Genomic DNA, 17,940 nt, shown 5'->3' with positions numbered 1-17,940 from the left:
CATTTTACGGGATGGATTTTACTTGACTGCATTTCCTGGCTGGAAACCCTGCTGGGAGCCCGGGCGCTGCTGGTTGTGCCCTCTAGCGTGTGACTGACAGCATAGCTGCACAGAACCAGGGCTAGGTTTGCTTTTTCCTACCCTGAATTCTGCCAGAAAACAAAGAAAAAAGGAAAGTAAATGTAGAGGATAACGATATACCCCACTGGGCAGAAGTCGGTTAACATGGTAATGCCAGAGGTAAAACTTACTATTGAAGTGAGAAGAGCAGATGTAAGTGACATTATGGATATATTTCATTAGTATTTTGTAACTAAAAGTGACATGCTGAAACTACAGAAAACGAACGGTTGTGCAAGGCCAGGAACTTGCCCCAACTTACCATGGCAAGCCATTGCTGGGACAGCACCGAAGAGGGGTTTTGGATGGTTCAGAGACAAGTGAGTGTTCACACACACACACATACAGCTCTGGCTGCGCATCTAGATTCAGAAAAAAACAACCAGCCTAGTCAAACAATTCTCAGGGCTGCAGCATTTCCAGCAGAGACCCACACCTCTTCCTTCACCATCATCCTCTCCCTTTCCATTGCAGATGAATCTGCAGAGAGCTGGAGGGAGACTCCAGACATCCCCGGAGTGTACCTCAGCCCAAGCATTTGCAAGARATGCCCACAGTAAGCTTCATGCATACAGGCCTGGCTAACCACAGAAGAATGTCGGCAAGAATCGAAAGGAAAGCAAGAAGCAAACGAAATAATATGGTTGTATTCTCCACAGTTTGGGAAAATCTGAGCTATTGCAAGACAGGTTTTTTTTTAGAACGCACCTAAAAATCCACATTCCTTGTTACAAATACTGGAAAACATGAATTGCTAATCTTCTTTCTGTGTGGTTGAGCGTTACAAAAAAATACAAAGAAACAGATTTGACAACTTCCTTCCTGCAGAGCCACAGCYCGAGGGGCTCAAGCCCTGTTGTGTAAGGTTTGTGTCCACCTCTGGGAGGAGATGGAGGGAGAGACGCGGGGACAACGACAACTGAGCAGCAAATATCTTGCTACAGCCCTGCCTTCTCCCTTTCCCCCCATGGGGGACAAGGGAATTGGTAACAGCCGTGGAGGCAGTGACCGCGCTGCTCTGGCCAAAGCAAAGCAAGCATCACTATGAGCAACCTGGTCTCTCTGCTCTCGCAGAAAAGCGAGCAAGGCTGCTTGGCAGGGCACCGGAATGGCTCCACTCCTTCAAAACACCATAGTTACATCAAGTAAAATGGAAGTAGGAAGCGACTGCCCATTTTTATCACTGCCACTGGATGGCAACAGACGGCAAGCAGAGACTTTGAGTTATCACTGCACCAACCAGGCGTCCGCTTGGGGTGCTCCACGTTGGTTTTTTGGAGGGGGAATGGCAGAGATTACCGAAAGCCCAGCAAACACCCTGGAAGGATCTCTGAGGAAGCAAGCCATGGGCTGACACCAACGTGGTCAACAAGGCTGCTCTCGGGACCTGACTGAATGCTGTGATTTCCCATAGTGCAGCTTCTCCACTGATTTCATGGGGTGTGCACTCAAAATCAGCTCTGTYTTGCCAGCCCAGGGCAAAGCCACCTAAAAAGCACCACAAAGTATATTTAATGCTATGGACCGGGCTAAGAGACTTCTCAATCCACTACCAGTTTGTGAAATAATTAACACTTACACATGAAGCTGAGGGCTGACCATTTTTAAATTACATATCCCTGGCTACCAGCTGGCCAAAGGCCATGGAATGATCTAACATTAGGCGTCAAAAGTACAGCCAGGTGCAGCAAGCAGCTTCACCTGATCCCATAAATTCCCCATGAATCTCCAGAAACACTGTGCTAGCACGGACCTCAGCTCAGGATGAGTATTGCTATAGGGATGGGGGGGTTAATCCCCAGCAGAATGCTGCAAATATTGCTAAAACCATCCTTTGTGGCTCTGTTTTATTAATGACATGCTGGGGTGATGTAACACTACCAAGGTAATGTGTAGCAAGGAGGTAGCAGGAAATGATGSAGGTAACATAATCTGTTTCCATCAACCTGCTTTCAGGGAGGTGTTTTTGTTAGGGCTTGAAAGCCTTACAGAGCTTTTGCGTGCTCATGAACAGGTCCCATAGCCACCAGCGGGGATTTCTGTGATGCCAAGCTCGCTGAGACAAGTGTGCAGCATAGGCTGAGGGTGAAAAGGGGAGCAATGGAGAAAGTTACTATATCCTGTTCAGGTAACAGCATTTTTTTTTCCGTTTTCCATCTTTTAACAACTAAATAGTCTCATCTTGTTAGTGTTATCTTAGTTGTAATTATATTAGATAATTATAATGCAGATTCTCTGTCCCCATTCCAGCAGTGAGCTSGTTGTTTCCTTGACTGCTGATGGAGCTCCAACCTCATGGAGCTTGGGGTGATCCCCAAGGGGCAGCTCTGATCCCACCAGGCTGTTTAATGCAGAYTCACTTCTGATAACTTGGAAACACAGCTGAAGAGTTTCTCGCAGTCAGTTCAGCCCCTTGGGAAATCTCCAAGTGAGGAACAAACTCTTCTTTCACAGGTCAGGAGAGCCCCATACTCAGCCTTCAATACAAAAGCTGAACTGGCACCCAAATCCCATGTGTCCCACACRGCAAGCACCAGTGACTACAGGGTGGTCTAAACTGGACCCTGCTATCATCCACATTTTCATTCCTTGGGCCCACCTCCCCATACTTCAAAACTGTCTTTAAAAAGCAAAACATTTTTTTGCAATAACCTTTTTAAGGGGCTTTACATTTTTGTCCTTGCTTTCATATTGTACTCAGAAAAACTGAAGGCAAACATATCTTTCAAAAAGCCAGTTAAGCTAAGAGTCTTGGCAAATCACCTGCCTTCGAGGGCTGAGGATTTAAGTAAATCACAATGTCCCACAAGAGTTATGGGGAAATTTGTCTCAAATTCAAATATTTTTAACAAAATCAATGGAATAACACCAATTTCTACCTTTTTACAAAAAAAAGGAAAGAAAGAAAAAGAAAAAGAAAAAGAAAAAGAAAAGAAAAAGAAAAGAAAAAGAAAAGAAAGCAAAGCTGATTCCATGAGGGGCTGGCTAAGCTCAGGAGGCACTTGTTTGACGTGTAATTTATGGACACAGTTTTACACATTTCAGTCTTGGATAACAGCATTTTGATAGGACACTGGGGTACTCTGAGGGAAMAAAGCACCCGCCAAAATGGATCTCCATGCACCAAAGAGTAATAGCTGCTGCATGTCCACCCTCGCCAGGACACAGAAAGAGAGTCTGCTCACACGCATGGGGTTTGCTGACAGCCACACGAGAAGAAGCCCCTGGTAGCATCTAAGCAACGACAGAGAGTAAATGAGAGGCAAAAGCCAGCTTGAAAAATCTGAATATGCACAGGAAAGGCTGGATTCACCCTGTGTGTAGCTGTGCCAGCTTCAGCTGAGCGCTAGCAAGATGTTCGGCTCTCAGGTTACACTGCTCAAAGGTGTCCACATGGGCTGGAAGGGAGTTTCTCTCCCAGGGCGACAGACCCCTCCGAAAGGGAGGCTGGCAAGGCAGCATTAGGGATTTTTCAGCAAAGCTTGTTGATAAGAAAATGTCTCCCTTGCAAAAATTGCAATGGGAGCTGCAGAGCAGAGATTTAGCTACCCTGCTGATATTCTCCAACTACTTCCCCCAGATCCAAGACCAAATCRTGAGTCCTCTGCCCAGCAGAGCACAGAGGATGCAGCCTCGTAGCAGAGGACAGCTGGGACATGTCGCCAACACTGCAGGGAAGATGCCTCAGGAGTGGGGACTGCAACCACTGCAAATTCAAACAGCCCTGCAGCTTCTAGGGTCTGAACCAATTCCACAACAGCGGAGTTTGGGAAGGAGGAGAGAAATGGTTGGGGCCCATCCTGCCCATGAGAGCACCGAGATGTGTGCAGTGCAAGGCTGCAAACCCAGAGAACCAGGCAGAAAAACATACCTAGGAGCAATAATCATATGTTTCTTATTCATCCTGTTAAGGCTATTAATTCATCATCCCCAAAATAGCATTAATATTACCATATCTTATTGCGCTGCAGATCTTGCGGTCTGCTCCTCAGCACATTGTGCTAGTTCAAGATCCGGCTGTTTTTCTTACTCAATTTGCACGCTCGGGTTCACAGCGCTGGACAAATCCATTTGAAAAGTGTGCCACTTAACAGGCTCTGCCATGTCTCCAGGCCATCACGCGGTCAAATGTGGGCGGAGGAAAGAAAGATGCTCTCTAAGAATCAGGGCTGGGGTCCGCCTCCCCCCCCCCATCTCAATCTGCCTACCTGTGGTTTACAAAGGAACGGCCGGTCACTGAATTGCAAATGCCCAACGTGTTTTTAAAAAAGAAAAAAAAMCACCACCTTTAAAACCATGCACAGCACCCTTCTCTCTCATGCAAATTGCAAGARAGGCCTCAGCTTCCCGCATCTCTGCTGGCCTCAGCACGGGCTCTCCGGCGGCAGCAAGAACATGGTATCCATCCTCCAAAAGTCTGATGTATTCATGTCTGAAACGCTCACATTTGATGACCGAAGCCCAACGCCCAACCCTCCTCCCTAGCTGTCTACTAAACCACCCTCCCCTCTCGGAGCCAGATCGGGCAGGTGGTTTTCGGAGGGATGCTGCCCGCTGCGTGCAGGACAGCCCACGGCCGGGTGCTGGCCCCCCGCGGCGCGGGGACGAGCGCCGCAGAGGCCCGGGAGCACACACAAAACCCTCATTCTTACGGATGGGGGCAGTGGGGGGGTGCAGCCGGCTCCACAGCGATTCATTCAAGCCGTGCCAGCCTGCAGAAGCAGCCGGAGCAGCCAAGCCCAACCCCTTTCTGCCTCTGAAGGATTCCTTTTCCTACACACATCCTCAAACCAGCTCTCCCCAGTTCCTGGGAGCAGCAGAGCCAGCTCACTGATTGCACCGCTTCGCTGTGCAAGGCAAGGGATATTTCATGGGAGGAACCGCCAGTTGCTGCTATGTTTCCTCCAGGTCCCTGGTGTCTGAGTCGGCCACACGCTGGGGGCTTCCTGCTCAGTCCTAAAAGCAAGGTTGCGCCTTCCTAGCAGTATCTATGCATTTAAACCTTTGCAGGACCWAGCTTGCGCCCACGTTGCCGTGTCCGAGTTTTACGCAGCTGCAGGAGCACACATGCTCTTGCAAGTCCTACTCCTGCAGCGCTGAGGACAGACAAAGCCACCCAAAGTCTCTCTCTCCCCGTTCTGCTCCCGCTGCACCACGCGCTTCCTTCACCTCRTTTTTGTAAACCTATCGGAGCAGATTAAACACTGGTTGTTGTTGGCATTTTTTAATCTAAGGGGAAGGGGAAAAAGAAGCAAGGGAAGGTTGGAAGTGATGTCTCTCGCGTTACCCAAGGTTGGCCTGGGCAGCAGTCAGATACCACCGCGGTGGACCTGGTGCTCAGCTCCCCAAGAACTGCCGGGAGAGTTTTACCAGCAGAGCTGCCGGGCCGGGCCCGAGTGGGGAGAAGACTGCCGAGATGGCAAAGCATGGCATCCAGCTGGAAACCGGACAGGGCCATCCCAGAGCCACAGCCCCTACACTATCGCCGGCTAATCCCCCTCGCTGCTGCATCTCCAAGACCACTTACGGACGGGCCCCGCGAGCGAGAGCCCCCCGGGCTCCCGCGGGACGCGCTCCAGCGGCGACGCGTTGTACCGGCAGCGTTTGCACCTGGATTCGCGCTAGGCCATGAAGCAGCGACGCTCACTTCTGCACTCCCTAAACCTCCCGTGTCCCAAGCAGACCCTCCCTGCACCTCCCCACACTCATTGCAGGAAAACACGCTCATTAGTAACGGGAACAGCTGCATTTACCTTTCTGCTTATTTAAAAACGGCAGCAGGGGCGAAGCCAAGGGACTTCTCTTCCCAGAGTCCTTGGAAGACACTTTGCTTTGGTTCACAGCGGTTTCTTCAATGGGTTTCTTCAGGGTGACCCTCTCCTTCAGCTCCTCGGTGCTGACGGCCGAGGTCGGGGGCTCGGCGCTCGCTTTTGGCGCGACAAAAGAGCATTTCAGGTAGGACGCAGAATCCGCCAGGTTTTCCCTGTTCATCCTGCTCTCTGTCGTTTTACTTACTTCATAGTCTGAGGGGTCGGCCCGCGAGCCGTTCTCTTCCTTGATGATGTCCATGATGAGGGGTTTCATCGGGGGGGAGTCGTGCTCCCTCTTGGGGCTTTCTTCGGAGGCCGAGGAGGCGTCGCAGGACTCGATGATGAGCTCGCTGTCCAGCTCGGCCTCGCGCTCCTCCCGCAGGATGCTGTACTGGATGGAGGGGGAGGCGGGCGACGGCGGGGGGCCCCCGATGTGGCTGAAGGTCATGTAGTTGGAGTGCGGCGCCTCCTCGGCCGCCAGCGGGTCCTCCGAGACCAGCTCGATCTCCGAGTCCCCCGACTCGGCGCTGCTGGCCTCGTTGTCGAGGGGCGAGGGCACGGCGGGGCGCCCGGGCTTCGCCCGCTGCTCGGGCTTCTCGGCCGAAAGCACCGCCGACCGCGGCGCCGCCGAGCCCTCGAAGGAAAAGCCCTTCGCTTCCTTGATGGCGCTGATAAGCTCGTCCTCCGACAGGCTGCCTTTGCCTTGCGACTCGGAGCCGGACGGTTCTGCCACCCGGGAAGAGAGGGAAGGGGGGAAAAGAAAGAAAGAAAGAAAGAAAGAAAAAAACATTATTAAAAATGATAACTTTGGGCTGCTTAGGCTGGCTCAGCAATGTGATTTTTTACCAGGAAAAGTGCCACGCGCGAGGAACGTGGCCTCGGGCCACACGTGACGGCATCTAATTGCGCCCATCAAATCGGCGCCTGTTCTGGGGATCAGCACGGGGCTGGTAGGAGCTGGCGGGTTTCTGACACTTCCGATTTTAACAGTCCACATTTAGTTTCTATAAATTTTGTCAAACTAACCTTTTAGGCCCGAGGTTACACATAGTAAGTTTTTCTCAGGCTTTTTTTTTTGTGGCAGGAGAGGGTAAATTGTCTGTTTGCTCTTATCTCAGCTGTTCCTGAGAACAAGGCTAGAAAAAGAGACCCTTTTGCCCGTTATAAAAGCATTGAATGCCATTTACTCTGAAAACTCTTTTACTTAGAAAATTCCCAGTTTGTGCTTGCTCAGGGAGGGTTTAGCAGCTAAAAATCTCCAAAGATTTGCAGGTATTGCCTGGTTGCTTGGAGGTTGCCACCTTCTTTCGAGCAATGTCCAGCAGGCAGCAGAGTGAGAGGAGAGAAAGGGAGGACGAAGAGAAAGGAGAAGGCTGGGACAACCCAGCTGGTGGAACTAGGATCAGGCAGGCTGCCAGAGAAAATTTTGGGGGCCAATTGCCCATTTTGTGCCCACTGCCTGTGTTTACAACAAGGGGCCTGAATAAGGGGCCAAGACAGCCTCCAACCTGGATCAACCTTCAGGTATTGCTACCTTTGAGTTAAAAATAAAATGCTACCAAACCATTTACCTCTTGGATCCAACCCCTTTCTTCCCCTGGGCTTTCCCTTCTTTGGTGCTCTCCATATTGCATCCCTTTCTAATCAAAACACGTACACCAGCGATGCAGTCACTGCAAACCAGCCATGTGTATTAAAGTAAGCAGACGTTTTACTTAACTTTGTTTAACGTTTAATCCTTCCTCACTATCCTAAAGCATTTTTCCACGTGCAGTTTGCAAATGTCATTCCTAAAGCTGTGGCAGCCACTCCATCTTCTTGGGAGACGGACAAGAAATACGAGCCCCCCTCTCCCGGTAGTTTTGGTGTGGGTGCCTGTATTGGCCCCGGTTGCCAATACAGGTCCCATTGCCACAGTCTTGCTCCGATAATCCTTGACCACGTCTCATCAATGCGTATGTTTGCCTGCAGCTCCTCTGACAGCACAGCCGTTCTGCAACACGTCCATCTCGCACGAGAAAGCCGTTCTGTAACCTGGAGCCCAGCAGCAGACAGGCCTGGGGTTTTGGGGACACGCTGCTGTCAGCGTGCCAGGAAGTTTCTGTTGAGTTAGACACACTAAACAAGAGCCTTTGCATCCTTTCCCTGGGGCTGCAGCGAGGCACGTGCAAGCTGGGCAGCTCCACGGCATTACAGCCCGGCGTTACTCTCTCTCCGCCCTGACCGACGATGAGTTAACCTGGCACTCTTCCAGCCGTACRTGTGACCATCAGCCCTTGGCACGCAGCAACCCTCCACTCCCCCAGTTCACCCAGTTTTGGTCCATGTCGGCAGGTTGTAATATTTGGCTATGACATTTACCTTGGGGGCAAGAAAGTTCTCTGTGGCCAGGAGCCGAGGGTCATATTTGCTGCCGGCTGGGGCGAAGCCTGTAATCCCCACTGACTTTCAGCACCGATGCAGCGTACAAACAACCCCTGTCTTCTTTGCATGGAAAGATCATCACCGTTAATTTAAAAGCAAACAGCTCTCCAACACCCTGGTCTAGGCAGGGAGGACAACCACGGGCTCCAGCTGGCTTTTCCAGCACCTTTGAGGGGTATCTAGGAGTGGTGGCTTTGCTAGGTCACTAGGTAGAAACAGCAAGGCAGGTTTTAACTTCTTCTTAACTTACAAAAGCAGGGCACAGCGCATCCCTGGCTGCAGGAAGGGTGGGAAATCCAGGGAAATTGCACTGGAAGAGCCAGTTTCTAAAAGGAAGATGCCTGCTTCTTTCTTTACCACAACACGTGAGCTTTCCAGCTTTTTCCCTGTGGTTTTCCAGCCCCACAGCATGGCATGGTGGGACCTCATCRGGCTCCCATGGGCCGTTTGGACCGTGCCAGGGGACTGATTTGCCCCCTTGACCATCGTTCCCATGCTGGCAAGCCCGCGGGGCACTTGATGCCTCCTGGCAATGCAGYAGCCTTGAGCCTCGATCCCACAATATTCACACGTTAATACGAGATAAAGTTATCCAGAATCATGAGGCTGGAGTTGTTAAGGACAGAATAAATAACAATTAGTGCCTGACGTTCTTAACTACCTTCYAGTGTAACAAGTGTAAATCAATAAAAAATGGAATAACTTGGAAGTAGCATGTGATATCACCCAGTCAAATTAAAGATGAAAAATGTGACTCTTTAAAGCCTATTATCTAAAAACTCTTGCTAATACAGGTAGTATGAACTCACAGCTGCTGGGGAATCTATCAATCTCTTTTTTGGAGAGGCGTGTAAATGCATACTCAATTTTGGATAGGAACTAGGTGCTTGTTTAAGGGTAAGAAATAGCGTGGGTTGGAATTCCAAAGTTGGCCATTCGATGGAAATTCCATTTGATTTTTAAATGTTTCTGGATATCACCAGAACAATGCAAATTTCATCTTGGGAATGTTTATTCTGAAATTTCAAGATTTTCATCCRGAACACTGAAAATTTAATTTCRAGTCTCAGAATTCTGCTTCCTTTCACACTGCTTTATTTCTTTTAGAAATGTCCAATTACTTCCATATTTTAGTGGCACCTAATATGGGCAACTAGGAATAGGTATCGTATACCACTGCAGCAAACGTGCAGTAAGAAAATGAAAAAATGAGGGATTGTGGTGCTTTCCTCCCTCCATCAACAGCAGGAATCAGGAGTCTTTAAAGAAAACTTGTMCTGTGTCCCTCCAGCCCCGTCTGTAAATGAGGTGAAAGCATTTCCTTGGTCAACACTTTCTAAAAGTGCTTCCACTTGAAAACTTTTTTTTAACAATTCCAGCATTTATTTTTAACAATTCCACCTGATTTTCTGCAAAGGTGAAAAAGAGTTAAACAGCCACTAAAACTAATAAAAATGAACCCAGCCAGCAGCAGCCCTCAAGTCCCACAGCTCCCATCTCCTTTAGGGGCACGTGGGCAGTCAAGAGATCTCCAGAGGGGCACCCCCAAGGTCTTGGCCCTCGAGAGGCAGACTGTGGTTCRTGGCCTGGTCCAAGCACCCTCCTGCCATGTTTTTTCAGCTCTGTCATCGTCACTATGCACACAGAGGTACAGACAGGCGACATGAGCTTGCCCTGGGAAGGCTGTGTCATAAAAATAAGTGGCTGGGCAGAGGAGAGAAAACCTACTGGATCCCCTGCTGCTGCAGCATGAGCTCTTCCTGGACACCAGATCCGTGTGGATGAGACATCTCAAACGTCCCAGACCTGGAGACCCATTACCTGAAGCTCACATCACCCAGACRCTGTGCAGTCCACCCTGCAGAGCACAAACCCACAATTTCCCAGCGCACGAGGCTACGATTACATTCACTCACTCAAGAGCGAAGAAAGGTGYCGAGGGCCATGGCTGACTTACCTGTGCCAGATGATGGTGGCGTGACGGACCCTGGGCTGTCATCCTCCGGCTCTGACACGGTCACTGTTGGAACCACCTCATGGCTCGGTTTCAGGCCAGTTTCTGGTTTAGTTGGACTTGTTTCTTCACTGGCAGGCTCCCCCGTGCTTTCTATCTCAGTGAGTGTGATCTTCACGGGGGCTGTCACTGTAGAGGCACTGTGCTGATCACCAAATCTTTCATCTTCAAGTGGGTCTTGCTCTTTGGCTGCCTTTGTGCCCTCCAAAGGCATCCTCAGAGGTTCAGCAGCTGGGTCAGACTTGGCTGATACTCCCTGATACTTACTGATAAGGTCCGGGCTCTTGGCTTCTGAGTCTGGGTCATGTTTTTCTTGGTATTTTATTTCTTCTGATCTACTCATGTCCATGTATTTATAAGCTTCTACTTTCATGGGGTCTGCTAAGGTTTTGTTGACTTCGGTAGATTCTGCAGGAGTCATCTCTATTCCTGAATCTGAGCTAAACAAGCCGCGGGACTCAAATCCAGTCACATCTTGAACAGGATGCCCCAATGTATTAAACCCTTCCGTGCTTCCCGAGCAGGGAATGGGACTGTTTTCCTGCTGATAAATGCCTGTGAAGTAGGTGGAGTCCCGTGGAGTGGTGTAGTGGACGTCCGAAATCAGAGACGTGTAGAAGGAGGTATCACCTCCATTTGTGGCCATGGTGGAGCCGTAGTCAAAGAGGTGCGACGAGGCCACGTCATCTACAACAAATGAACAAAAACATCACACGGTGAAGAGACAAGTGACTGCACAYGTTAGTCTTTCTGCAAAGCCATACTCATCCCCTGTTCATTTTAGGGTCATTAATTGTGATTCATGTACCAGACTTGGTTTCGCTTGCAAAAACTTTGGAACTGCCTCCTACTATGTGCTTGGGCAATGTAGTGGCCCATCCATCCAATGAGAGCCMCAGCTAGGGCTGTATCTTAAAATAGCTATAATAACCCATGTAGCTGCTAGGAGATGGAAAACCCTACGTGAATGACTCCTGCCACCATTCCTTGCACTTCCCTCAGCAAACTGATGAATCACAGGGCTGGAAAAGACCTTCAGTCCTCCAGCCTGTCCCTTTTCATGGGGTGCTGTCAGCTCTGCCACGTCATTCCCAATAGAGGTTTGTCCTCTCTGTTCACAAAAATCTTGGAGACAGCAACCCCACAACCTCCCTTCTAGTGTGTCCCAGGRTGTCACTGCCCAGTGTCTCTCCTTATTCTCCAAATTCTTCCTTGTGTCTGATCTGAACCATCTGTGCCACTGTTTAAGCCCATTACTGTTCAGTCCATCCAATCTGGGCAATAGATAATCCCCCCTTCCCTTCACAACTTCCTTCTCACATATTTGTAGATAGTTATCTGATGCCTAGAGGAGGGTGGCTCTATTTGCTTGGTCCTTCCCAATGGATCTTTTTTTGTAGCTCCCCCTATTCATCACTTCTTTCCTCTCAGCTCTTGCCAGTTGGCTCCTATTTCTCCCAAAGTGCAGCCCAAAACGAGACGCAGCAGTCCGACCAAGGCTGTACCAGCTTCCTCACCTTAGAGACCCCTGCCTCTTCCTCATTTCTAATTACAAATAATTCAGTTTGTGAGTGTCCAAAAAAGGCATTCATCTCCCAACACGCTGAGAAGCCCTGGCTACTGGCTGGTGGTTTGTACAAGTCTCCAACATCTCTGAATGCGAATTTTATGGCCCAGATTTTCAGGGAACTCAGTTCCCAGACAGACACCAACATAAATCTCTACAGCTTCAAACTATCCCAGCAGGCTGCCTACGTAAAAAATGGAGGCACCAGCATAAGATGCTGGTTTTGAGACCTTGGTGCTTTGTTTTCCTTTCTATAAAACATGGATGGGGGAGAGAAAGAGAGAGAGAACAACGCTTATGCTTTATTCGTATCTTCTCCAGAACGCAGCAGAGCCAAAGTAACCCACAATAGCACAAATCTACCATGATGTCAAAGTTTAATAAACAATTGCTCACAAAATGTTTGCTGAGGAAAAAAAAAAAAAGAGAGAGAGAGAGATGCTTGGTATTCACAGAGCTCCTTCGTCTTCGGAAAGTAACATGAAAACATCTACTACATCTATGCTCACACGCAAAGAAGTCACTGCCTTTTTCCACATTTGAATTCCAAACTTTGAGCTCTGGCTGACGGGAAAAACTAACCGTAYGCTCAGGGTCAGACCCCTAGCCTTCCTCGTGCCCCTCGCACCCGGAAGCCCTGGTTTTGTCCTGAATAGTCCCTTCCCCAAATCCTGCAGCGTTCTTGAGGAGGCCTCATCAAGAAACTGAGCGTGTAGTACTGACCTCTCACCTCCCTTCCCAAACCTTACATGTGACCCAGACTCCCATCCTGACTCTCAGAGACGGCCAAGAGCTCTCCTGAGACTTTCAGTGGTGGCTTTAGCTCCGTCTGCAAATACATTTAAATGGGAAACCAAAAAAACCCCAAGGTTATCCACCTCTGCGCCCTCCTCCCTATGGAGAGATGCAGCAGGCCCCCAACATGGGGAAAGCTGGCGGTGCCGCTCGCCCAGGGAGGCCTCCTTSCTTCGGCGTTGTTGAGCTGCTGACTTCAGTACGGTGCTGAGCACGCTAGCCAGACGCAAGACTGTTCCTGCGCTAGAAAACCACCTGCCATGTGGACAGGAGAAATGAGCAGTGTGGTGAGAACGTGACGGCCCCCACAAACTTMATTTTCAGAAACAAAGGTCTACTGTGGGCTAAAAACCCTAGCATGATGTCATACCCTTTTAATAGTGTTTTGGCCACAAAGAGCCATTTTAAATCATCTTCTCTGACTTCCTGGGTATAATTGCTATAAAACATACCTGTGCATAGAGATCAAAAACTTGCACTAGCCTAAATCTTCCAGAATAGTGACCAGTCATAGCTAGATTGGACCCTACTGGGAGATCTGGGAGAGGGTCCCTGGTTCACCCAGCCCCTCCAGCCCCCCCTCCCCCAAGACCAACATCCTTCCCCACATTCTAGGTCACCTTTTTCCCCAGTTTCTCCTACTGGGAGTCTCTAGCTCAGGTCAATCCTTGGGCAGGCAAGTAGAGCTCGTCTGCCCCCTTCTCCCTTGCTTCTTGAGCTGGGGAGATCACTGCCCAGCTGCCCACCTTCTTCCAACACTTCAGGAGGTAAAAAGCATCACTATGGGACAATCTTATTCAAGACTGCAAAACATTTTGTATGATATAAAATAAAGAGCCTCCCCCCCAAAAAAACCATGAACAAAATATATATTTTTTTAAAGTAGAAAGAACAAGGGGAGTTTTGCTCAAAGGAAAATTGTCATTACAAAAATATTTCTGCTGGAAAGAAATTGAAACGGGAAGCTGGTAAGCAGCTCTAGATTTCACTTTTGCTTTTTGTAGCAATGCTAAACTTGKGAGACAACCAGAGCAGAGATTAAACATCCCCATCCAGTGATTTCCAGAAGCCYGGCAAGCCACATCCTATGTGCATCGCCTGCAAAGTGTGCTGGCACGAACACAGTTAAACCTTCACCCCCACCCAGGCATCATTTTCATACATTGCCGCTAATTCCCTCTGTCATGCTTTAAGTTCCTGAGGACGTTGCTAACTGAATTACAAATGATGGGCGCTCTCTAATTGAGGCGCTAACACAAAGCACAGCTTTTGACTACGGGAACAAAAGACGCCCCATAAGGAAGGAGGAGATGGAGTGACAGACCCGTACAGCGGGTAGGTAGAGGGGCGAGGAGGAGCAAGGCTTGTGTTAGGGGAAGCTGGTGCACATCGAGGTGGGGTAGGCCGGCAGCCACCGGCACGCTGACCCACGCCGAGGTGGTCCAGCCACAAAGGCAGAAGCTGGGAAGCGTCAGCATGAAGGTTYCCGTGCTGCTGGCGTTCACTCACTTTCTTTCTCCTTGCACATGCATGATGACACCATCTTTAGCACACAGGCAGAGCTATTTTTTTCCTGTGCACTAAGCGCCTGCAGCTCATTCAGTAAGCCCTGAAGCAGTTTCTTCTCTCCTTCCTGCCCCCCAACCCTGCCCCCTTTGACCCTGTTCGGTGAGTGACACCAGGCTTTATTTTACTGCAAAACCTTGCTGCATTTTGCATGCAAAAATCCAAGCCCCGTGCAAAGACAGAATGATCAGGTCCCTCACGGGTGTTTTCACGTTGCTCAGCAGCAGCTCAAAAGAGCAGATTGGCAGAGAATTTTCATAAGAATATTTATTATCAGCCTGAGATCTTGTTTCAGAGTGGTAGAGCTCACTGCAGAGGCTATTCTTATATATATGAGTTTGGGCCTTTTTCCCCCTTTCCCCTGGTCTACATAACTTGACATCCATCTACCCTGAACTTCACCTTCCATTTTCGTGCTTGCTCACTCAGGATCAGGCTCCTTCTGTAACTCATTGCAGGCACCTCTCGTCCTCGCTGCTCCAAATGACTCAGTCTCATCAGCAGAGGTATTTGAGAACACAAAGCCACAGCAAAAGCAACACARAAGAAACAAGGGCTGATTAGGCTGATACACACATGCCTCAGATCCCCAAAGCTATTTTTAAATGATCAGTAAACCAAAAATGGGCAGGTTATTTTTCTTGCTGAATTTGCCCCCCCCCTTCTTTTTTTAAATTATCATAAACAGGCTTGGATTTTTACAAATGTGTTGGTTAGCTGAAATTATCTGATGCATTGTTTATGCCAACATATTTCAGGCTGTGAATTGCTGACTGCAGACTATTCATGCCTGTTGCTGCCAGGATCTGCTGTTTGTAATTTACTATTTGTGCTGGGTGAGTAGCTGTCTAAATCATGAGGTTTCAGGGCTATTCTTTCATTAGATGATTCCTCAGTGCTCACTGAGCCCAATCTAAAGCTCACTGAATTCACTGGAAAAAAAAATCCGTTGATTTTGTGTGGCTTTGGATCAGATTGCYATGCAATCTGCTCTGGGCATTTACGAAAAATGTACGATCACACTGCTTTCAGCAAGCAAAAAACCCCAATTTTTGCAAACGTTCCAAGACTGTTACTAGAGAGTAAGCACAAACATAGTCAGAGGGAATTGAAAATGCATTCAGACCGGCATTCATGGTGGTGTTCGCAGCTTGCATTTCTGCTTTATCCCATATTTTATGTCAGATGCAAATGCATTTGAAGCACTTAGTAATGCTGATCGATAAAGCAGTGAAAAGGTTTATAATGCATCTGTGTCAGGTGCTTCATAACAGAAGTTATAGCAGGCCAAAAGAGCTCATAGTACAGCTACTGTTATTCAGAGAGCCAAGGAAAATATCATCCTATTCTTTCTGCTGAAAAATCAGAAAGTGAAAATAACCCTGAAAACAGTCATTCACAAAAATATTACCTCACATTTTAAAATAATACCAAAAAAAACCCCAATATTGTAGTGGGCATTAAGCAAATGCAAAAGCTGAATTTAAAACGTGCTCCATGCTGCTCCCATACTTCTTTTTGTTTGTTTGTTTTGCATTGATTTTGCAAAAGATGGTGAGATCAAAAAAAACACGTTTCTTACTGGGGTTCTGCAGGGCACRTGTGAGCAGGGAGAGGCATTTCACATTAGCAGGGCATGGAGCAATCCTAATTTTCCTGACAACTGCAGAGTGAAAAACCACTGAAGACAGCTCAAAATGGCTAATTACTAGGATTTAATGCAACTCCATGTTTCCATAGGGGTTGATATAAAGCCATCGGTAAAATTGCCTCTTATTTTAGGAAATGTGAATATATGTGCTATTAGCCCAGCTATTAAAGAGAGAGAAACCTGCAATAGCTGAAAAGGTCTTTGCACAAGAACGGTGTATTCGAGCCTAGCAATTAAGCAATAGGCTGTCTGACTTTAAGTTTATTTAGTTCAATATCCGTGGGAAGCAGAAGCCTTGAATAGCATCGGTAATTGGCGGCGGTATCRGGTCTGAATTTAGCCTTGTTTCAAAGGGTTTTATCTGGATTTTCCTCAAACGTGCCCAGAAACTTGCCTGCCAATTCAGGTAAAGCAAATCTCTTCACTGCCCGAGAGCAGCACTCACGCTTTCCCGCAACACGAGCCCTCGGGAAATAATTTTGCTTCCTGCAAAGAGCTAAGGAGTAATGGGTCTGATTCAATCATTTAGAGCGCAGCTGAGATTCTCAATACATTACATGTGTTTTCATCAATTGTAAAGAAAAAAATTCTTGTTGAAAATGACTGTTTTGTCTCCTCAGTCTAACTAACTAAGTGCTCCAAAAATCCTCCCTGTAGGGGAGCAACTCTTAAATTAAGAAAGGCAACTGATGTCCCACTTGGATCAAAGAAAGATGAAGTGTTCCAACATACTGGAATAGGAAATTAAAAACTAGCTGAGGATAAYAGACAAGAAAAATAGTTAATACAAACAAAATTGATTTTTTTCTAAACTAGAGTATATCCAGTCTTTTTCATTGATTATCTCAGAATAGTCCACGTGTTTAACATATCACAGTCACATGAATAAAATAACCAATATCCATGTTAACCTGTCTTTCTTGATCTAGTTGTCAGAGAAAGATCTTCCCATACAGCTGTGATGACCTTCARTAGCACAGACAGACTGACACAGAAGGACACGAAATTTCGGTTCTGCATAGCAGCTGTCAACACAGCAACACGAGGTTCAGCAGTCACTGTGTGCCAGTGACTCATTCAGAATTATTAACTGAGAGGGGGCACTAATCTTTAATTAGATAATGCTATTTTTACAGCCTGGAGCTGCATTTGGAAGCAGACTGATCTCTGGTGCAACTTGAGGAACCAAGGTTTCGACGACCTTTCTGGGGAAAAGCAGAATAGCATGAGTAAGCCTCTTCCAGCAAATTCCCGTAGGTTTTTAGAATAGCTGGCTCTGCTTTTGCTCTGGATCTGGCAGCTCAGGAGCCTTCACCTGCTGCCCAGGGCCCTAACTCCCAGGAGCAGGATGCTCCCAGCTTTCTCCTGTCTTGGCCATAGCTGCCTTGTTGGCACTGGTCATGGGCTCCCTGCAAGAAGGTCCACGTTGTCCTTGTGGGRTAGTCTCCAGCCTTTTGTTCCTGGCCCACAAATTACCATAACAAGCACCAGGAGCGAGGGGACTGCTCTCGTTCTGGTGGTTTCCAAGCCATGCGGGAGGGTCTCACAGGGTGCATAKGATGCCCAAGTCACAGTGCCTGGGGCACCTCAGCTCTTTGGGTATCATCCAGATGTTTCAAACAAAAAGAGGCTAAAATTACGTGAAGAGCATTTTTCAACACAGCATCTTTGGTATGATCCAAGACTCCAGAAGGCATTAAAAAAGCTCAGGGATACACAGCRATTTCCCTACAGGTGTTTACGCTAAAGCTTGTCTTCTAAAAACATACCCCAGTGTTGCCTTAAAGGCTCAAGGAGACAGTCGAGTGGCATGTAAAACTTCTGAGTGTGTAGTTACCCTATTGTCTAGAAAGTCATTTCAAGGTTGACAGTGTCCAACTCTAGCTCCCAGCTGCAGGTTCCCATCGCGTCCCTCAGCACACAGAAGGGCCCTCTTTGCCCAGGGACCTTGTCCCTGCACACGCATCTGCTCACGGGCAGCAAGTCACGCCTC

The 17,940-nt window shown here is 48.2% G+C and overlaps 1 protein-coding gene across 1 annotated transcript in view; it reads right to left on the bottom strand.

The window, feature by feature from the left end:
• RTN1 (reticulon 1) overlaps window positions 1-17,940 on the bottom strand; it is a 114,634-nt gene that overhangs the window by 43,962 nt on the left and 52,732 nt on the right. The window contains exons 2-3 of the mRNA XM_085315063.1: window positions 10,312-11,055; window positions 5,874-6,656 (exon numbers count right to left, since the gene is read on the bottom strand). Of these exons, the coding sequence (XP_085171189.1) occupies window positions 5,874-6,656; window positions 10,312-11,055 (1,527 nt within the window). The remainder of the gene's footprint in view (window positions 1-5,873; window positions 6,657-10,311; window positions 11,056-17,940) is intronic.

Source organism: Rhea americana, unplaced genomic scaffold (genome assembly GCF_003343005.1).
Source record: "Rhea americana isolate MKP2758 unplaced genomic scaffold, rheAme1 scaffold_42, whole genome shotgun sequence".
NCBI classification, from domain to species: domain Eukaryota; kingdom Metazoa; phylum Chordata; class Aves; order Rheiformes; family Rheidae; genus Rhea; species Rhea americana.
This window is presented reverse-complemented; position numbering and strand designations above follow the sequence as displayed.